Below are 23,303 nucleotides of genomic sequence, written 5' to 3'. Positions count from 1 at the left end.
CTATCGCCCCATATCACTTCTCCCCTATGTCTCAAAACTACTGGAACAACACGTCCATCTTGAACTGTCCTCCCATCTCTCTTCCTGCTCCCTCTTCGACCGCTTACAATCTGGCTTCCGGTCACAACATTCCACTGAAACTGCCCTAACTAAGGTCACCAATGACCTATTAACCGCTAAGAGCAAGCGACACTACTCTATCCTCCTCCTCCTCGACCTGTCCTCTGCCTTTGACACAGTGGACCATTCCCTTTTGCTGCGGACCCTCTCATCCCTTGGCATCACAGACTTGGCCCTATCCTGGATCTCGTCATACCTAACAGACTGGACATTCAGCGTCTCCCACTCACACACCACCTCCTCACCTCGCCCCCTATCTGTCCCACAAGGTTCAGTCCTAGGGCCCCTGCTCTCTATGACTGACCTCTCTATACTGACCTCTACTATATACTTTATACCACTATATACTGACCTCTGCTATATACTGACCTCTGCTATATACTTTATGCCACTATATACTGACCTCTGCTATATACTATATACAGACCTCTGCTATATACTTTATACCACTATATACTGACCTCTGCTATATACTGACCTCTGCTATATACTTTATGCCACTATATACTGACCTCTGCTATATACTATATACTGACCTCTGCTATATACTTTATACTGACCTCTGCTATATACTTTATACTGACCTCTGCTATATACTTTATACTGACCTCTGCTATATACTTTATACTGACCTCTGCTATATACTTTATACCACTATAAACTGCCCTCTGCTATATACTGACCTCTGCTATATACTTTATACCACTATATACTGACCTCTGCTATATACTATATACTGACCTTGGCTATATACTTTATACCACTATATACTGACCTTTGCTATATACTATATACTGACCTCTGCTATATACTTTATACCACTATATACTGCCCTCTGCTATATACTGACCTCTGCTATATACTTTATACCCCTGTATACTGACCTCTGATATATACTATATACTGACCTCTGCTATATACTTTATACCACTATATACTGACCTCTGCTATATACTTCATCCCAAACCTCGCCACAGTCTTCATCCCAACCCTAACCCATCTCTTCAACCTATCACTAACAACTGGTGTTTTCCCCTCAAGCTTTAAACATGCCTCCATCACACCTATCCTCAAAAAGCCCTCTCTTGATCCATCCTCTGTATCTAGCTATCGCCCTATATCACTTCTCCCCTATGTCTTCAAACTACTGGAACAACACGTCCATCTTGAACTGTCCTCCCATCTCTCTTCCTGCTCCCTCTTCGACCGCTTACAATCTGGCTTCCGGTCACACCATTCCACTGAAACTGCCCTAACTAAGGTCACCAATGACCTATTAACCTCCAAGAGCAAGCGACACTACTCTGTCCTCCTCGACCTGTCGGCTGCCTTTGACACAGTGGACCATTCCCTATTACTACAGACCCTCTCATCCCTTGGCATTACAGACTTGGCCCTATCCTGGATCTCATCATACCTAACAGACCGAACATTCTGCGTCTCCCACTCACACACCACCTCCTCACCTCGCCCCTTACCTGTCCTGCAAGGTTCAGTCCTAGGGCCCCTGCTCTTCTCCATTTACACTTTTGGCCTGGGACAGCTCATAGAATCTCACGGTTTTCAGTATCATCTCTGTGCTGATGACACACAGGTCTACATCTCTGGACCAGATATCACCACCCTACTAACCAGAATCCCTCAATGTCTGTCCGCTATTTCATCCTTCTTCTCCTCTAGATTTCTAAAACTTAACATGGACAAAACAGAATTCATCATCTTTCCCCCATCTCACGTGACCCCCTCAACGAACCTATCCATTACAGTAAACGTCTGCCCACTCTCCCCAGTCCCACAAGCTCGCTGCCTTGGGGTAATCCTTGACACTGATCTCTCCATCAAACCACATATCCAAGCCCTTTCCACTTCCTGCCGACTTCAACTCAAAAATATTTCACAGATCCATACATTCCTAAACCAAGAATCTGCAAAAACCCTAGTCCATGCCCTCATCATCTCCCACCTCGGCTACTGTAACCTCCTGCTCTGTGGCCTCCCCTCGAACACTCTCGCACCCCTCCAATCTATTCACCTATACTCAAAACAAGGCTTAAATAGTGGCACTTCCCACAGCAATATATAAACCAATCTGAGAAAAACGGAAGGAAATGCCAGTATAAAATTTTAAACACTTTATTGTAAACAATTTTAATACAAATAGGTTAAAAGATGAAGATACTAGTGCACAATATAGCCGCCCAACTGGGTAGTACACCCCTTATGTATCCTAAGCACCCCTATTGGTTAACGCCCATTTGGCTAAACATCACATATGTACTGAGGGCTGTTATAAATTCTTATGGTGCCCCAATCTATAAATTACTTCTGTTCAGAGTGGCTTATCCAAGCCTACACGTTATTATGAAGACCATGAAAAAAGTTATAAGTGGTGCCAATAATGTACATAGGTAATTGCTAATAAACTAATACCACATAATAAAGTGCATAGTGCTGATATAGGGTCTGTCACAAGTCATATATAATTAATAGGGCAAAACAAACCTCAATATAATTAAAATGCGGCAGACAGAAATGAGTCTATAAGGTCATTTTTACATGAGTATTCAGTTGCTTCAAAATATACTGCATATACTACTGATAATAGCAACACCAGTCATAGATAAAGTGTATCATGCTAAACAAGGCAAATGCCTAAGAGTAATCCCAATGTGGCGGGCATGGACAAAGATTACATGCACTCAGTAAGTTAGAGCATGCATCTATAGTGTAGCGGTATTAGCAGCAACCACAAATGGGCACAAAGAAATCAGTCTAAATAAACATAAGGATGGAAGGGTACACGACCTAGTTTGGCAGCGTGGGTCCCCGACTCGCGTTTCGCGTTCCGCTTCTTCCTGGGGGGTTTACCTTATGTGTGAGCATATCTAGCGTGCTTTTATCTACCCATGGATCAGTGGTGGCAGTGGTTTTAGCGGCGCTTCCGCCTACGTATCGGGCATGACGTCAGCCCTTGTCGGCGTCACGTGTTGCCGGCGCACACCCCCCCATCTGACGCGTCAAGATAGGGGGACGGAGCTAGCAGCAGTCTGGACACGTCTCCAGGACTACCCATACCCGGAAGTCTACAGAAGCGCTCACCGCTGCATAACGCTGAACCTGCATGTCAGTGTCCTCCATTATGTAAACAGCCGTATCAGTTCTAAAGTGAATACTACTACCTGTAGTCCCTAAGAGCCGACCTTAAAGCTTGGAAGTGAGATATATCTATTTGCTTTTGTGTTTTTATTAAACAGCAGTTGTGCAACCCCCTGAGAGTCTGAATTAACACATATGATATAAGTGAATAAAGTGAGATGGATGAGTGTCTAAGCTATCAATTACATTGTATTAATGAATAGTGCAATGGGCATGAAAGTGATTGCAATAAGCCTACCACATGTAGACCAATAATATCATTAATGTAAAGATTTATTGTAAAATCTATAAAAGTGTATCCTGGGAAGTATTAATTAGTGTGTATCTATTAAACAAAAGACTTATAGTGCTAAGATAAAAAGTAATATATCAATAACCAATATTTCAAAGGGGATGGTTTAATTGTATTTAGACTGATCTCCTGAAGTGCATGAAACAGTGCTGCCTAAAAATAAGGCAGAAATTTAAAATAAACCATGATAATATAAATAAATAAATTTTAACATCCATAGTATCCCAAAAATTATTTTACAAAGGTATTTTTTATATAAACAAATACATATAGTGTTTAAACACCTTAGTGCTTAAACCTTTAGATTGTGTCAAAACATTAATGACAGGGCATGTAAAACCAGGGCCTTAAAAATAGGCCAAAGTCCAATATTAACCCAGTATTTCAACTGGTATATCATTTATTTAATTACACCTGGGTAGTCACTTATTTTAATAAGTCGGCTCCAACGAAGACACAGCTTAAGGGTGAGCTTTTCGGCCTGGTTCCTAGATTTCTATCAGCATATGCAGAAACACTTGAAATCACCATGGGTTAGAAAAAAGCACGGTAGAGACAATGTGTACTAGAAAAATAGATAAATAAAACAATGTTAAAATATATGACATTAAAACACGTAAAAAAGACAATAAACACAGTAACAGAGCAGAGCACACATTAGAGAAACGGGGCAAAGCTTAAGACCTCATTTAGACCTCTAGGTTGCACGGAGTCAATTTTGGAGATCCACTTTGCCTCCAGTTGAGCTAGATCTCTCCTCCAGTTCCCACCTCTCTGATCTATACGTACCTTGTCAATCCCTATTACCTTCAATAGTCCGCCATCACAGTTGTGAAATTGCCTAAAGTGTCTGGGTACTGGTTTCAGGCTAGTTGTATCCTCAGCCTCTCTGGCATTGATGATGTCCCTATAGTGTTCCCTTACTCGAATTTTTAGGGGTCTAGAAGTTAAACCAACATAAATCTTTTTGTAGGGGCAGATAGCATAATAGTACTATTCTAAACTCAGCTGCCCGACTAATCCACCTGTCCCCCCGCTATTCCCCGGCCTCTCCCCTCTGTCAATCCCTTCACTGGCTCCCCATTACCCAGAGACTCCAAAACCCTAACCATGACATACAAAGCCATCCACAATCTGTCTCCTCCATACATCTGTGACCTCGTCTCCCGGTACTTTCCTGCACGCAACCTCCGATCCCTCACAAGATCTCCTTCTCTACTCCCCTCTTATCTCCTCTTCCCACAATCGCATACATGATTTCTCTCGCGCATCCCCCCTACTCTGGAACTCTCTACGACAACATATCAGACTCTCACCTACCATCGAAACCTTCAAAAAGAACCTGAAGACCCACCTCTTCCGACAAGCCTACAACCTGCAGTAACCACCGATCAACCAAACCGCTGCATGACCAGCTCTATCCTCACCTACTGTATCCTCACCCATCCCTTGTAGATTGTGAGCCTTCGCGGGCAGGGTCCTCTCTCCTCCTGTACCAGTTGTCACTTGTATTGTTCAAGATTATTGTACTTGTTTTTATTATGTATACCCCTCCTCACATGTAAAGCGCCATGGAATAAATGGCGCTATAATAATAAATAATAATAATAATATACTGACCTCTGCTTTATACTGACCTTTGCTATATACTGACCTCTGCTATATACTTTATACCTCTCTATACTTTATAACACTATATATAGGCCTCTGCTACATACTGACGTCTGCTATATACTTTATACAGCTACATACTGACCTCTGCTATATACTGACCTATGCTATATACTTTATACCGCTATATACTGTCCTCTGCCATATACTGACCTCTGCTATATACTGACCTCTGCTATATACATACTGCTGATGAATGTTCTCCCGTGAGCAGATTTATCTCCGCCCTCCATGACATGACACTCTGCTTCCAGAAAGAACAGCTGAAACAGCAGAAGGAATACGCCAAAGAGATCCTGGAATGGAACCGCAACAAGCCGGCGAAACCGCGAGAAATCAGAGTGCTGCACAGTGACAAGAGCACGAGGCAGAAGGTGCGATTCAATCACGTAGCTACATAGTGGACCTGATGTTACTGATACATGATTATTAGTTTTATTATTATTATTATTATTATTATTATTATTATTAATAATGGTGGCTTTGGTCACATGACCAGCAATTCATTAATGGTGCACACAAGCCTGCAATGCTAAAATCAGTCTAATCAAACTTTATGTTGTATTGTCTTTGTCTTTTTAAGAGCCTAGATTACGCCAAAAATGTCCCCCGGCCACAGCCTGTACCCAAAGTGTCCAGTGAGAAGAGAACGAGCGTCCCGGAGAAGCAAGCAATGAGCTGCGAGTCTCTGCTCCCACAGATGAGGTTACTAGAAGATCTGCAGCTCAGGCACAAGAAGGAGAAGATGGCGGTGGCCGCCCTGAACGCCCTCCATATCCTGTAAGTCGCCTGCATGATGAGAGACCGCCAGGCCAGGCTGCAATATGGAGGCAGCAGACGTCTCCCAAGCTCCAAAATAAACAGACTGAGCGCTGCCGACATTCAGAGCCATTGTCACATCCCCTCACCCATAGGAAGGATGATATTGCCTCCCCTGGACGGGAAGGATGGTATTCCCTCCCCTGGACAGGAAGGATGGTATTGCCTCCCCTGGACGGGAAGGATGGTATTCCCTCACCTGGACGGGAAAGATGGTATTCCCTCCCCTGGACGGGATGGATGGTATTCCCTCCTCTGGACGGGATGGATGGTATTCCCTCCCCTGGACAGGAAGGATGATATTCCCTCTCCTGGATGGGATGGATGGTATTCCCTCCCCTGGACGGGATGGATGGTATTCCCTCCTCTGGACGGGATGGATGGTATTCTCTCCCCTGGACGGGAAGGATGGTATTCCCTCCTCTGGACGGGATGGATGGTATTCCCTCCCCTGGACGGGATGCTTGCCGGTGCGCAATGCATTGGAGAAAAACTCCCTACACATGTGATAATGTGCAAAGGGTGGACACGATTATTACATGTGCAAAATAAAAATATCTGCAGAAACCATGTCTCTCATCTAAGATATTTTTGTCTTCCTTTTTACTATGGCGAAAAAAACCCGGAAACCGTCAGCAAGTAGGTTACCTGCTGTCGACAGATCATTTTAGACGGACTCCCCAGCACCTGTCATGTCCACAATGACACAGAGTGGATGATAAGCCCATGACTAGCCGGAGAGCGTTCTTCATACAATTACTAAATAGAGATGGAAAAGATCAGGACACAGAAACTTGTTGATGGTTTCCATGAATAAACTTGTTCCACTGTAAAATGTCACGGCTGGAAGGTTAAGACTAGGGTAAGTATAGGAATATGATCAGGAAAAGCAGGACTCTCCCATCCAGCCCGCCAGGTATCCGGACCCCCTAAGCCGCCTATATGTCGTATATGTACCATAAGGTGCAGGCGGAAGGTGTCAGTCGCCCGGGATCGGATCCGTCCGCAGAGCGTTCGTATCTAATCTAATTTTGATAGTTAATTCAAACCGTAAAATAATATTATTGAAAAAAGCCTTGTAATGGCCTCAAATTGTTAATGGCCTAATTTTAAATTGCCATTTAAGTCTCAATGCACGGCTCGGAAGGTAATGGGGTCCCGCTGCTCTGCAGCCATTTTAGCAACACGCTGGAAATCATTTTTTAATCCTGAGCCTGCAGGAGCCACGATCTCCCAGGGTTAATGCAAAATGCATTAACAATTAATGGTCGCCGGAGCGGCCATATTGTAAGCGGCTCATTGAAAGCAGCACCAGTCCTAACAGGTTGTTTTTTTATCACTTTTTATGGGGGGGTGGGGGGGTTCCATATAATGGCTTTCTCCTGCTTCGTAACACAAGTTATTTTCTTACAAATGTCACAAAAGCCGTAAAGGCCTCGTTCTCCGCGTCCCCACTGTGGAATCAGACGAATGCGATATTGTGTTTTACCAATAGGGAAAAAAAATATTCTTTTTTTTCTGTCACAATCAGTTTTAGCAAAATTTAAGCGGCCGCAAAATCTTGGAGGGGGGGATTAATTTACGCAATTTACTTCTTATTCAAGCTGGAAAACATTTTAAAATGTTACAAAAAAAGTGAAAAGAGTGTAAAAAAAAAAAGAGAGAATACTGAAAAAAAAATCAAAGCACTAAAAGGGTAAAAAAAAATGTAGCATATTTGTGCATTTGTTAGATCTTTTTAGACTGACGTCAACTTTTCTAGTATCTTCTCTTCTTGGAGTCATCAGTTTCTTTCCTTCCTTTGTCCCTCCCAGAACCCTAGAAAACTAAGAGAAGTTGGGGCGCCATCACTTTTGGGGTTCCCTAATGTTAAAAGTTAAGACTATTATGGTTGCAGCAACTCCAAATGTGTTCTTTTTATTATTTTAGAATGACCAAAGAAGGTAGTTATTTATATATATATATATATATATATATATATATATATATATATATATATATATATATATATATATATATATATACACAGTACAGACCAAAAGTTTGGACACACCTTCTCATTTAAAGATTTCTCTGTATTTTCATGACTATGAAAATTGTACATTCACACTGAAGGCATCAAAACTATGAATTAACACATGTGGAATTATATACTTAACAAAAAAGTGTGAAACAACTGAAATTATGTCTTATATTCTAGGTTCTTCAAAGTAGCCACCTTTTGCTTTGATGACTGCTTTGCACACTCTTGGCATTCTCTTGATGAGCTTCAAGAGGTAGTCACTGGGAATAGTTTTCACTTCACAGGTGTGCCCTGTCAGGTTTAATAAGTGGGATTTCTTGCCTTATACAGTTAAGTCCATATATATTTGGACAGAGACAACATTTTTCTAATTTTGGTTATAGACATTACCACAATGAATTTTATACAAAACAGTTCAGATGCAGTTGAAGTTCAGACTTTCAGCTTTCATTTGAGGGTATCCACATTATAAAATTGGATGAAGGGTTTAGGAGTTTCAGCTCCTTAACATGTGCCACCCTGGTTTTAAAGGGAACAAAAGTAATTGGACAATTGACTCTAAGGCTATTTCATGGACAGGTTGTCACAGGTTTACTGGGTAGACTACAGCTGATTACCCGGGCCCCTGCAATATCCCTCAAACTAGGGAAACCCTGTCTGTCCCTCTCCCAGAGTTTACACTGAAGGTGTGCATGTCTGGGCCGCCAGGCCTGACCCTGAGTCCTGTTTCAGTACTAAGCTGAAACCTCCACCCGCCACCCAGTGATAAGACCTCTCACCAACCCCTACAGAAAGCACAGACAGGGAAAACTAAAAAACGCACCACGCCGCAGACACACAGGAAAACACTATAATGTGCACAGGGCAAAACAATACAAATATAGGAAGGAGAAATATAACGAAGGATAATATACACCACCAGATACGATATTTCCTCTCCTAGACCACCACTCCAGACCGAGATCACCAGGCACAAGACACAAGCTATAATCGGCGACGCCCAAAGACCAGCAAAACTATTTAAAGGCAATGGGCGTGACTAAGCCTCCAACCCGAGTACCAGCCAGATTAACCCCGGACAATCTGGATCAATCTAGCCGGCGCCACTGAGAATATAGTGGATGAATGAGGAATTACCGCTGTCCGTCGGACGCCCTAGTGTGAACAGCGTCCGACATGACACAGGTGTGGGCAATCCCTTCGTTATGTCTTTCTCAATTAAGCAGATAAAAAGCCTGGAGTTGATTTGAGGTGTGGTGCTTGCATTTGGAAGGTTTTGCTGTGAAGAAAACATGCGGTCAAAGGAGCTCTCCATGCAGGTGAAACAAGCCATCCTTAAGCTGCGAAAACAGAAAAAACCCATCCCAGAAATTACTACAATATTAGTATTTGGTACATCCTGAGAAAGAAAGAAAGCACTTGTGAACTCATCAATGCAAAAAGACCACCTGGGCGCCCACGGAAGACAACAGTGGTGGAGGATAGAAGAATAATCTCCATGGTGAAGAGAAACCCCTTCACAACAGCCAACCAAGTGACCAACACTCTCCAGGAGGTCGGCGTATCAATATCCAAATCTACCATAAAGAGAAGACTGCATGAAAGGAAATACAGAGGGTTCACTGCACGGTGCAAGCCACTCATAAGCATCAAGAATAAAAAGGCTAGACTGGACTTTGTTAAAAAAAACATCTAAAAAAGCCAGCACAGTTCTGGAAGAACATTCTTTGGACAGATGAAACCAAGATCAACCTCTACCAGAATGATGGAAAGAGAAAAGTATGGCGAAGGCGTGGTACAGCTCATGATCCAAAGCATACCACATCATCTGTAAAACCCGGCAGAGGCAGTGTGATGGCTTGGGCATGCATGGCTGCCAGTGGCACTGGGTCACTAGTGTTTATTGATGATGTGACACAGGACAGAAGCTGCTGAATGAATTCTGAGGGATTCAGAGCCGCCATACTGTGTGCTCAGATCCAGCCAAATGCAGCCAAACTGATTGGTCGTCGTTTCATACTACAGATGGACAATGACCCAAAACATAAAGCCAAAGCAACCCAGGAGTTTATTAAAGCAAAGAAGTGGAATATTCTTGAATGGCCAAGTCAGTCACCTGATCTCAACCCAATAGAGCATGCATTTCACTTGTTAACCCCTTTCTGACCTCAGACGGGATAGTACGTCCGAGATTAGAATCCCCGCTTTGATGCGGGCACCGCGGTGAGCCCGCATCAAAGCCGGGACATGTCAGCTGTTTTGAACAGCTGACATGTGCCCGTAATAGGCGCGGGCAGAATCGCGATCTGCCCACGCCTATTAACTAGTTAAATGCCGCTGTCAAACGCAGACAGCGGCATTTAACTACCGCTTCCGGCCGGGCGGCCGGAAATGAGCGCATCGCCGACCCCCATCACAAGATCGGAGGTCGGCGATGCTTCTCCATTGTAACCATAGAGGTCCTTGAGACTTCTATGGTTACTGATCGCCGGTAGCTGTGAGCGCCACCCTGTGGTCGGCGCTCACAGCACACCTGATTTTCTGCTACATAGCAGCGAACATCATATCGCTGCTATGTAGCAGAGGCGATCGGGTTGTGCCTGCTTCTAGCCTCCCATGGAGGCTATTGAAGCATGGCAAAAGTTAAAAAAAAAAGTGAAAAAAATAAAAAAAATATAAAAGTTTAAATCACCCCCCTTTCGCCCCATTCAAAATAAATCAATAAAAAAAAATCAAATCTACACATATTTGGTATCGCCGCGTTCAGAATAGCCCGATCTATCAATAAAAAAAGCATTAACCTGATCGCTAAACAGCGTAGCGAGAAAAGAATTTGAAATGCCAGAATTACGTTTTTTGGTCGCCGCGACATTGCATTAAAATGCAATAACGGGAGATCAAAAGAATGTATCTGCACCGAAATGGTATCATTAAAAACGCCAGCTAGGCACGCAAAAAATAAGCCCTCAACCGACCCCAGATCATGAAAAATGGAAACGCTACGGATATCGGAAAATGGCGCAAATTTTTTTTTTTTTTTTTTTTTTTTAGTAAAGTTTGGAATCTTTTTTCACCACTTAGATAAAAAATAACCTAGTCATGTTAGGTGTCTATGAACTCGTACTGACCTGTAGAATCATAATAGTAGGTCAGTTTTAGCATTTAGTGAACCTAGCAAAAAAGCCAAACAAAAAACAATTGTGGGACTGCACTTTTTTTTGCAATTTCACCGCACTTGGAATTTTTTTCCCATTTTCTAGTACACGACATGCTAAAACCAATGATGTCGTTCAAAAGTACAACTCGTCCTGCAAAAAATAAGCCCTCACATGGCCAAATTGATGGAAAAATAAAAAAGTTACGGCTCTGGGAAGGAGGGGAGCGAAAAACGAACACGGAAAAATGGAAAATCCCAAGGTCATGAAGGGGTTAAAGACTAAACTTCAGACAGAAAGGCCCACAAAGAAGCAGCAACTGAAAACCACTGCAGTAAAGGCCTGGCCGAGCATCAAAAAGGAGGAAACACAGCGTCTGGTGATGTCCATGAGTTCAAAACTTCAGGCAGTCATTGCCAACAAAGGGTTTTCAACCAAGTACTAGAAATGAACATTTTATTTAAAATTATTTAATCTGTCCAATTACTTTTGGTCCCTTTAAAAACAGGGTGGCACATGTTAAGGAGCTGAAACTCCTAAATAATAATAATAATAATTTTTATTTATATAGCACCAACATATTCCGCAGCGCTTTACAAATTATAGAGAGGACTTGTACAGACAATAGACATTACAGCATAACAGAAATCACAGTTCAAAACAGATACCAGTAGGAATGAGGGCCCTGCTGCTCGCAAGCTTACAAACTATGAGGAAAAGGGGAGACACGAGAGGTGGATGGTAACAATTGCTTTAGTTCTTTGGACCAGCCATAGTGTAAGGCTCGGGTGTTCATGTAAAGCTGCATGAACCAGTTAACTGCCTAAGTACAGTATGTAGCAGTACAGACACAGAGGGCTATTAACTACATAAAGTGTATGAGAACATGATGAGAGGAACCTGATTATGTTTTTTTTTTTTTTTATGGGCCACACAGGGATGGTTAGGTTAATGCATTGAGGCGGTAGGCCAGTCTGAACAAATGAGTTTTTAGGGCACGCTTAAAACTATGGGAATTGGGGATTAATCGTATTAACCTAGGTAGTGCATTCCAAAGAATCGGCGCAGCACGTGTAAAGTCTTGGAGACGGGAGTGGGAGGTTCTGATTATTGAGGATGCTAACCTGAGGTCATTAGCGGAGCGGAGGGCACGGGTAGGGTGGTAGACTGAGACCAGAGAGGAGATGTAGGGTGGTGCTGAGCCATGGAGTGCTTTGTGGATGAGGGTAGTAGTTTTGTACTGGATTCTGGAGTGGATGGGTAGCCAATGTAATGACTGGCACAAGGTAGAGGCATCGGTGTAACGGTTGGTGAGGAATATGATTCTGGCAGCAGCATTCAGGACAGATTGGAGCGGGGAGAGTTTGGTAAGAGGGAGGCCGATTAGTAGAGAGTTACAATAGTCCAGACGAGAATGAATAAGTGAGACAGTAAGAGTTTTTGCAGAGTCGAAAGTAAGAAAAGGGCGAATTCTAGAAATGTTTTTGAGATGCAGATAAGATGAGCGAGCCAGTGATCGGATGTGGGGGGTGAATAAAAGCTCGGAATCAAGGATGACCCCAAGGCAGCGGGCATGTTGCTTTGGAGTAATGGTGGAACCACACACGGAGATGGCAATGTCAGGCAAAGGTAGGTTAGTAGAGGGAGAGAACACGAGGAGTTCAGTTTTTGACAGGTTCAGTTTCAGATAGAGGGAGGACATGAAGTTAGGCTACCGTCTCACAGTGGCACTTTGGTCGCTACGACGGCACGATCCGTGACGTTTCACCGATATCCATACCATCTCGCTGTGTCTGACACGCTACTGCGATCAGGGACCCCGCTGAGAATCGTACGTCGTAGCAGATCGTTTGAAACTTTATTTTGTCGCTGGATCACCCGCTGTCATCGCTGGATCGGCGTGTGTGACGCTGATCCAGCGATGTGTTCGCTTGTAACCAGGGTAAACATCGGGTTACTAAGCGCAGGGCCGCGCTTAGTAACCCGATGTTTACCCTGGTTACCATTGTAAATGTAAAAAAAAAAAAAACACTACATACTCACATTCCGGTGACTGTCACGTCCCTCGCCGTCAGCTTCCCGCACTGACTGTGTCAGTGCCGGCCGTAAAGCACAGCACAGCGGTGACGTTACCGCTGTGCTCTGCTTTTACTTTACGGCCGGCGCTCACAGTCAGTGCGGAAAGCTGACGGCAAGGGACGTGACAGTCACCAGAATGTGAGTTTGTAGTGTTTTTGTTTTTTTTACATTTACAATGGTAACCAGGGTAAACATCGGGTTACTAAGCGCGGCCCTGCGCTTAGTAACCCGATGTTTACCCTGGTTACCCGGGGACTTCGGCATCGTTGGTCGCTGGAGAGCTGTCTGTGTGACAGCTCTCCAGCGACCACACAACGATTTACCAACGATCACGGCCAGGTCGTATCGCTGGTCGTGATCGTTGGTAAATCGTTTAGTGTAACGGTACCCTTAGAGACAGCGGTAAGACAATCACTGGTGTTTTCTAAAAAGGTCGGCGTGATAACAGGAGAAGAGGTGTATAATTGGGTGTCGTCAGCATAGAGATGGTACTGGAAACCAAATCTACTGATTGTTTGTCCAATAGGGGCAGTATACAAAGAGAAGAGGAGGGGGCCTAGGACTGATCCTTGAGGAACCCCAACAGTAAGGGGAAGGTGAGAGGAGGAGGAACCAGCAAAACATACAGTGAAGGATTGGTCAGAGAGATAGGAGGAGAACCAAGAGAGAACTGTGTCCTTGAGGCCGATGGAGCGGAGCATAGTGAGGAGGAGCTGATGATCCACAGTGTCGAATGCTGCGGAGAGATCCAAGAGAATTAGCATGGAGTAGTGACCATTAGATTTAGCTGTTAGTAAGTCATTAGAGACTTTAGTGAGGGCAGTTTCAGTAGAGTGTAAAGAGCGGAAGCCAGATTGAAGAGGGTCGAGAAGAGAGTTATCTGGGAGATAGCGGGTAAGACGGGAGTGGACCAGGCGTTCGAGGAGTTTAGAGATGAAGGGAAGATTAGAGACAGGTCTATAATTAGCGGCACAATTTTGGTCGAGGGAGGGTTTTTTAAGTAATGGATGTATGATGGCATGCTTAAATGAGGAGGGAAAAATACCGGAAGTGAGGGAAAGGTTGAATATTTTTGTTAGGTGAGAGGTGACAGCCGGGGAAAGGGACTGGAGGAGATGTGACGGAATGGGGTCACTGGTGCAAGTGGTCGGGCGAGAAGATGCAAGGAGCCTGCTTACTTCTTCTGTAACTGGTTCAAAGTCAGAGAGTGAACTAGATGCAGTGGGGGAGGGAGGACAGTGCATGTTATGAAGAGATTGGGAGATGATTTCCTATCGAATGTGGTCAATTTTTTCTTTGAAGTAATTGGCCAGATCGTCAGCGCGGAGATCTGTGGTTGGGGCCTGCTCTCTTGGGTTGAGTAGGGACTGGAAAGTGTCAAAGAGACATTTAGGGTTATTTGACAGTGAGGTGATGAGGGTGTTGAAATAGGTTTGTTTGGAGAGGTGAAGGGCAGAGTTGTATGTTTTTAGCATGAACTTATAATGGATGAAATCTTCGGGTAGATTAGATTTTCTCCACAGACGTTCAGCACACCTGGAGCACCGCTGCAGGAAACGTGTTTGCAGCGTGTGCCACGGTTGTCGCCGTCTGTGCCAAGTTGTTCTATGTATAGGAGGTGCCACTTCATCCAGGGCACTTTGCAGGGTTTCATTGTAATGCTTCAGAGCAGAATCAGAACATGAGATGGAGAAGATTGGGGCCAATGAGGACTGCAAGTTCTTCATAAGTTTCTGGGTGTTAATGGCCTGTATGTTTCTATAAGTGTGGAAAGTGGGGGTGACCTGAGCGGGGTGGCAGTTCTTGATAGAGAATGAAAGAAGGTTGTGGTCAGAGAGCGGGAGAGGGGAGTTTGTGAAATCATCCACTGAGCAAAGCCGGGAGAAGACCAAGTCAAGGGAGTTTCCATCTTCATGCGTTGGAGAGTTAGTATGCTGCGAGAGGCCGAAAGAGGAGGTTAGAGATAAAAGGTGAGAAGCAGATGGGGAGAGGGGAGAAGCAATGGGGATGTTGAAATCACCCATGATGAGGGTGGGGGTGTCACAGGAGAGAAAGTGTGGAAGCCAGGTGGCAAAGTGATCCAGGAACTGATGAGAGGGGCCGGGAAGGACAATACACCACAGCCACTCGCATGGAGAAGGGGACGTAGAGTCTGACAGCATGGACCTCAAAGGAAGGGAATACAAACCCTTCACCCAATTTTAATGTGGATACCCTCAAATGAAAGATGAAAGTCTGAACTTCAACTGCATCTGAATTGTTTTGTTTAACCCCTTAACGACTGCCGATACGCCTTTTAACGGCGGCAGTTAAGGGTACTTAAACCACGGCGGCAGTTAAGGGTACTTAAACCACAGCGCTGTTAATTAACGGCGCTGTGGAAAAAGCAAATATCGCCCCCCAGATTTGGATTTTCTCTGGGGTCTTAGTTACCGGAGGTAGCCGAGACCCCAGAGAACATGATTCAGGGGTTTTTTACCGACCCCCATGTTGCGATCACCGGCAATTAACCGTTTACCGGCGGTCTTAAAAAAAACCAAAACGCGATTTCCCATTTAATTTCTCTGTCCTCCGATGTGATCGCGCATCAGAGGACAGAGAAATGGGGTCCCCGATCGCCCCCTGATACTCACCTGTCTCCCCCGGTGCTCCTCGTGGCTCCCGATGGGCGCCGCCATCTTGTTCTGGCCAAAAAATGGTGGGCGCATGCGCAGTGCGCCCGCTGGCCAGCACCCAGAAGATCTTTGGGGTCTCGGCTGCCGGGGGTAGCCGAGACCCCAAAGAACATGATCGGGGTCGGTTTTTACCGACCCCTGTTTTGCGACCGCAAAAAAAAAAGCGATGTGTAATTCTCTATCCTCTGATGTGATTGGGGCTAAAGTTAGGGTTAGGGTTGGGGCTAAAGTTAGGGTTAGGGTTGGGGCTAAATTTAGGGTTGGGGCTAAAGTTAGGGTTAGAGTAGGGTTAGGGTTTGGATTAGGGTTGGCATTAGGGTTACGTTTGGGATTAGGGTTAGCTTTGGGATTAGGGTTAAGGTTAGGGTTGGGATTAATTAGGGTTAGGAGTGTATTGGGATTAGGGTTAGGTTTGAGGTTAGGGTTGAGATTAGGATTAGGGGTGTGTTGGATTTAGGGTTCTGATTAGTGTTATGGTTGTTTTGGGGTTAGGGTTGTGATTAGGATTATGGATCGGGTTGGGATTAGGGTTAGGGGTGTGTTGGGGTTAGGGTTGGAGTTAGAATTGGGGGGGTTTCCACTGTTTAGGTACATCAGGGGGTCTCTAAACGCCACAGCCAATTTTGCGCTCAAAAAGTCAAATGGTGCTCCCTGCTCCCTCCCTTCTGAGCTCTGCCGTGCGCCCAAACAGTGGTTTACCCCCACATATGGGGCATCAGCGTACTCGGGATAAATTGGACAACAACTTTTGGGGTCCAATTTCTCCTGTTACCCTTGTGAAAATAAAAATGTGGGGGCTAAAAAATCTTTTTTGTGGAAAAAAAATATATTTTTTATTTTCACGACTCTGAATGCCCAGGTGCTTCACAGAAGTTTATAATGCAAAGTTCTCACCACACATCTAGATAAGTTCCTTGGGGGGTCTAGTTTCCAAAACGGGGTCACTTGTGGGGGATTTCTACTGTTTAGGTACATCAGGGACTCTGCAAACGCAACATAACGCCCGCAGACCATTCTATCAAAGTCTGCATTCCAAAACGGCGCTCCTTCCCTTCCGAGCTCTGCCGTGCACCGAAACAGTGGTCCCCCCCACACATGGGGTATCAGTGTACTCAGGACAAATTGGACAACAACTTTTGGGGTCCAATTTCTCTTGTTACCCTTGTGAAAATAAAAACTTGGGGGCTAAAAAATCTTTTTTGTGGAAAAAAAAAAATTATTTTCACGACTCTGCATTATAAACTTCTGTGAAGCAGTTGGGGGTTCATAGTGCTCACCACACATTTAGATAAGCTCTTTGGGGGGTCTAGTTTCCAAAATGGGGTCTGTTGTGGGGGGTTTCTACTGTTTAGGTACATCAGGAGCTCTGCAAATGCAACATGACGCCCGCAGACAAGTCTGCATTCCAAGCGGTGCTCCTTCCCTTCCGAGCTCCGATGGGTGCCCAAACAGTGCCCCCCCCCCCATATGAGGTATCAGCGTACTCAGAACAAACTGGTCAACAGATTTTGGGGTCCAATGTCTCCTGTTACCCTTGAGAAAATAAAAAATTGCAGGCTAAAAAATCATTTTTGAGGAAAAAAAAAGGATTTATTATTTTCACGGCTCTACGTTATAAATTTCTGTGAAGCACTTGGGGGTTTAAAGTGCTCACCACACATCTAGATAAGTTCCTTAAGGGGTCTAGTTTCCAAAATGGGGTCACTTGTGGGGGGTTTCTACTGTTTAGGCACATCAGGGGCTCTCCAAACGCGACATGGCGTCCGATCTCAATTCCAGCCAATTCTACATTGAAAAAGTAAAACGGCACTCCTTCTCTTCCAAGCTCTGCGGTGCGCCCAAACAGTGGTTTACCCCCACATATTGGGTATCGACGTACTCAGGACAAATTGCACAACAACTTTTGTGGTCTAATGTCTCCTGTTACCCTTGTCAAAATAAAAATTTTGGGTCAAAAAGATCATTTTTGTAGAAAAAATGCGATTTTTTTATTTTCACGGCTCTACGTTATAAACTTCCGTGAAGCACCTGGGGGTTTAAAGTGCTCACCACACATCTAGTTAAGTTCCTTAAGGGGTCTAGTTTCCAAAATGGTGTCACTTGTGGGGGGTTTCCACTGTTTAGGCACATCAGGGGCTCTCCAAACAGGACATGGCGTCCGATCTCAATTCCAGCCAATTCTACATTGAAAAAGTAAAGGTACCTTCACACGAAGCGACGCTGCAGCGATAGCGACAACAATGTCGATCGCTGCAGCGTCGCTGTTTGATCGCTGGAGAGCTGTCACACAGACCGCTCTCCAGCGACCAACGATGCCGAGGTCCCCGGGTAACCAGGGTAAACATCGGGTTGCTAAGCGCAGGGCCGCGCTTAGTGACCCGATGTTTACCCTGGTTACCAGCGTAAAAGTAAAAAAAACAAACAGTACATACTCACCTGCGCGTCTCCCAGCCTCTGCTTCCTGCACTGACTGAGCTCCGGCCCTAACAGCACAGCGGTGACGTCACCGCTGTGCTTTCACTTTCACTTTAGGGACCGGAGCTCAGTCAGTGTGATGAAGCAGACGCTGGAGGACGCATGTGAGTATGTACTGTTTGTTTTTTTTACTTTTACGCTGGTAACCAGGGTAAACATCGGGTTACTAAGCGCGGCCCTGCGCTTAGTTACCCGATGTTTACCCTGGTTACCAGTGTAAAATATCGCTGGTATCGTTGCTTTTGGTGTCAAACACAACGATACACAGCGATCGGACGACCAAATAAAGTTCTGGACTTTATTCAGCGACCAGCGACATCACAGCAGGATTCTGATCGCTGCTGCGTGTCAAACGAAACGATATCGCTAGCGAGGACGCTGCAACGTCACGGATCGCTAGCGATGTCGTTTCGTGTGAAGGTACCTTAAAACGGCACTCTTTCTCTTCCAAGCTCTGCGGTGCGCACAAACAGTGGTTTACCCCCACATATGGGGTATCGGCGTATTCAGGAGAAATTGCAGAACAAAATGTATGGTTATATTTCTGTTTTTACACTTGTGAAAATAAAAAAAAATGGTTCTGAAGTAAAATGTTTGCAAAAAAAAGTTAAATGTTCATTTTTTCCTTCCACATTGTTTCAGTTCCTGTGAAGCACGTAAAGGGTTAATAAACTTTTTGAATGTGGTTTTGAGCATCTTGAGGGGTGCAGTTTTTAGAATGGTGTCACACTTGGTTATTTTCTATCATATAGACCCCTCAAAGTGACTTCAAATGTGATGTGGTCCCTAAAAAAGAATGGTGTTGTAAAAATGAGAAATTGCTGGTCAACTTTTAACCCTTATAACTCCCTAACAAAAAAAAAATGTTTCCAAAATTGTGCTGATGTAAAGTAAACATGTGGGAAATGTTATTTATTAACAATTTTTTGTGACATATCTCTCTGATTTAAGGGCATAAAAATACAAAGTTTGAAAATTGCAAAATTTTAAACATTTTCGCCATATTTCTGTTTTTTTCATAAATAATCACAAGTAATATCAAAGAAATGTTACCACTATCATGAAGTACAATATGTCACAAAAAAGTAATCTCAGAATCAGCAGGATCCATTAAAGCGTTCCAGAGTTATAACCTCATAAAGTGACAGTGGTCAGAATTGTAAAAATTGGTTGTGTCATTAAGTACCAAATTGGCTCTGTCACTAAGGGGTTAAAATTACTTGTGGTATTGTCTATAACCAAAATTAGAAAAATGTTGTCTCTGTCCAAATATATATGGACTAACTGTAAATGGGGTTGGTACCATCAGTTGTGTTGAGCAGAAGTCTGGTGGATACACAGCTGATAGTCCTACTGAATAGACTGTTAGAATTTGTATTATGCCAAGAAAAAAGCAGCTAAGTAAAGAAAAACGAGTGGCCATCATTACTTTAAGAAATTAAGGTCAGTCAGTCCGAAAAATTGGGAAAACTTTGAAAGTGTCCCCAAGTGCAGTGGCAAAAACCATCAAGCGCTACAAAGAAACTGGCTCACATGAGGACCGCTCCAGGAAAGGAAGACCAAGAGTCACCTCTGCTTCTGAGGATAAGTTTATCCAAGTCACCAGCCTCAGAAATCGCAGGTTAACAGCAGCTCAGATTAGAGACCAGGTCAATGTCACACAGAGTTCTAGCAGCAGACACATCTCTACAACAACTGTTAAGAGGAGACTTTGTGCAGCAGACCTTCATGGTAAAATAGCTGCTAGGAAACCACTGCTAAGGACAGGCAACAAGCAGAAGAGACTCGTTTGGGCTAAAAAACACAAGGAAAGGACGTTAGACCAGTGGAAATCTGTGTTTTGGTCTGATGAGTCAAAATTTGAGATCTTTGGTTCCAACCACCGTGTCTTTATACGGCGCAGAAAAGGTGAACGGATGGACTCTACATGCCTAGTTCCCACCGTGAAGCATGGAGGAGGAGGTGTGATGGTGTGGGGGTGCTTTGCTGGTGACACTGTTGAGGATTGTGATGGTGTGATATGTTATATGGGTATCATTTTTGTGTATATTTATATTTTACTGATTATCATGGTGTTCTCTTGTAGTACGAGTTAAGGTACCTTCACACGAAACGACATCGCTAGCGATCCGTGACGTTGCAGCGTCCTGGCTAGCGATATCGTTTCGTTTGACACGCAGCAGCGATCAGGATCCTGCTGTGATGTCGCTGAATAAAGTCCAGAACTTTATTTGGTCGTCCGATCGCTGTGTATCGTTGTGTTTGAAAGCAAAAGCAACGATACCAGCGATGTTTTACACTGGTAACCAGGGTAAACATCGGGTTACCAAGCGCAGGGCCGCGCTTAGTAACCCGATGTTTACCCTGGTTACCAGCGTAAAAGTAAAAAAAACAAACAGTACATGCTCACCTGCGCGTCCCCCAGCCTCTGCTTCCTGACACTGACTGAGCTCCGGCCCTAAAGTGAAAGTGAAAGCACAGCGGTGACGTCACCGCTCTGCTGTTAGGGCCGGAGCTCAGTCAGTGTCAGGAAGCAGAGGCTGGGGGACGCGCAGGTGAGCATGTACTGTTTGTTTTTTTTTACTTTTACGCTGGTAACCAGGGTAAACATCGGGTTACTAAGCGCGGCCCTGCGCTTAGCAACCCGATGTTTACCCTGGTTACCCGGGGGCCTCGGCATCGTTGGTCGCTGGAGAGCGGTCTGTGTGACAGCTCTCCAGCGATCAAACAGTGACGCTGCAGCGATCGGCATCGTTGTCGCTATGGCTGCAGCGTCGCTTCGTGTGAAGGTACCTTTATTTGCCAATTGATGAATTGCTGTTATTTGCCATCTGATATCAGCCCCCACATTCCTGTACTGTTATCTCTCCACAGGGTCAGTGAATAAACCTGTTTGCTAATATGCTAATGACATATTGAACTAGCTTGTTGAAACAATGACCCCCTGTAGTGTCTTAATTCACCAGGCACCTTTGTCAGGTTTGGAAGGCCTGAAAACCACCCCAACCTGTCTGACTACTCGTGGACATAAGGAGAGGACAGGAGCTGGGGGAAATTCGGATCCTGTGTAGAACCATGAGGTGAAGAGCATATCATAGAGAAAGAAGAGTATATGGACTATGCTATCCTCTGCTGGATTGTTGGACTTTTATCCTGTTACTGAACTGCATTCGTGTTCTGGACTAGTGTATCCTCAGTGTGCTGGATCGTATTTATGGACCTTTTGTATTTTTGCGTAAATAAAGGTTCTTGGATCTTTTCACTCATCTCTCGCTCTGTTGATTGTGTGGTACCGCAGTAGGACCCTGTGACAACTGGTGGCAAGCAGCAGGATCAACAGAGCATAACCTAATGGAGAACCTCCCACAGAGTGAGTACAGATATTGGACTGTATCCAGTTTACAGGAGAGAGCCAGAGACTTGGACCTGAACTACCAGGGACTGACTAAAGATGCCTTAATTGACCTACTGGTGGGTGCCAGCCCGACCACCTCCCCCCATATGTCTTAAGGACGAGCACTGGAGACGAGGACCCCCACCCCAAACAGCCAGTGGGTGATGTGGTACGAAGAAAAGATGGCGGTTCTGGGCCCAGGCGTCTCTCAGAAGTACAAGGAGGAGGCTGCCCGCCTGGCACAGCAGAGACAAGAAGCAATGGAGCTTGAAAGAGGGAGTAACGCAATGTGGAATGTAAACCCAACGATCCGGGAGCCTGTACGGATCACCCGGACAGAGTTTAAGCCATTTGATGAGGCTTCCAGAGATGTGGAGGGGTTCTTCAAGGACTTTGAGCAGCAGTGTGCTGTGATGGAGGTGCCCCAGTCTAGCTGGATGCGTTTGTTAGTGGGACTCCTGAACGGTAGCCTGGCGGAGGCTTACCGAACCATTGACTCACAGCGGAATCGGGATTATAACATTGTAAAGCAGACTATCCTGGATTACCATGCTATCACCCCAGACTCATATAGGGCCAAGTTCCAAGACCTCCCATGCACTACAGGGGATCGTTTAGCATGTATGCCCATAAGATGTCCCAGGCATGTCGGAGATGGCTGGAAGCAGAAAATGCCTTTACTGTGGAAGATGTTATACAGGCGTTCCTTATAGAACAATTTCTTGCCAAATGCCCCGCAGAGGTACGGGAATGGGTCCGGGAGCGCAAGCCGTGCACCGTGGATAGAGCTGCAGCCCTGGCCAATGAAGCCCTTACTATCCAACAATAATGGAGGAGGCTTCTGGACAATGAACCACGGCCTTCTCCCGTGCCCCGTCCCCCTCCGATTATATCTGCCCTTCCACCTAGTCGCAAGCCGATGACAATCACGTCTCACAATCCTGGGCCCCAACAGTTCCGACCATGACCTGGGGGTATCACAGAGAGGAGATGTTATGGGTGTGGGCTACCTGGACATTTGCAGTCTGGCTGTCCCTCAAGGATTCGGAGGGAGCTCCACGCAGCCCCACCTCGTCCAGTGCATCTTGTGCACTCCATCCCACCTGAGGAATATCTCCCACCACCCCCACCAGACTGGACCACCAACCACGGCACCATAGATACCCCTGCTGGAGTGTACGGACTCTGGCCTTTGTCCATCAGAAATACAGAGCAATGGCATTGCCACCTGCAGGATGTCTTAATTGATGGATACAAAGTGTCGGGATTTAGAGACACTGGGGCATTCCTGACTATCGCTGACCCCCGTGTGGTTCGACCCGAGGCAATTCACCAGGGCCCGGGAATTCCCATTGTCCTGGCGGGGGGGTGTCCGCAAATATATACAGCGAGCTTTGGTACATTTGGATTATGGTTTTGGAGAAAAACTGTGTTGGATTGGTGT

General features: G+C 45.0%; 1 protein-coding gene across 4 annotated transcripts in view; it reads left to right on the top strand.

Annotated features, from left to right (window-relative positions):
• The window catches only part of JHY (junctional cadherin complex regulator), a 46,307-nt gene extending 39,410 nt beyond the window's left edge, over positions 1 to 6,897 (top strand). For all 4 annotated transcript variants that reach the window (XM_077249480.1, XM_077249481.1, XM_077249478.1 and 1 more), the window contains exons 7-8: positions 5,494 to 5,613; positions 5,823 to 6,897. In XM_077249480.1, the coding sequence (XP_077105595.1) occupies positions 5,494 to 5,613; positions 5,823 to 6,023 (321 nt within the window). In that variant the 3' untranslated portion in view covers positions 6,024 to 6,897. The remainder of the gene's footprint in view (positions 1 to 5,493; positions 5,614 to 5,822) is intronic.
• The last annotated feature ends 16,406 nt before the right edge of the window (positions 6,898 to 23,303 follow it).

The sequence above is a fragment of the Ranitomeya variabilis genome, chromosome 4 (assembly GCF_051348905.1).
Source record: "Ranitomeya variabilis isolate aRanVar5 chromosome 4, aRanVar5.hap1, whole genome shotgun sequence".
Lineage (NCBI taxonomy): Eukaryota > Metazoa > Chordata > Amphibia > Anura > Dendrobatidae > Ranitomeya > Ranitomeya variabilis.
This window is presented reverse-complemented; position numbering and strand designations above follow the sequence as displayed.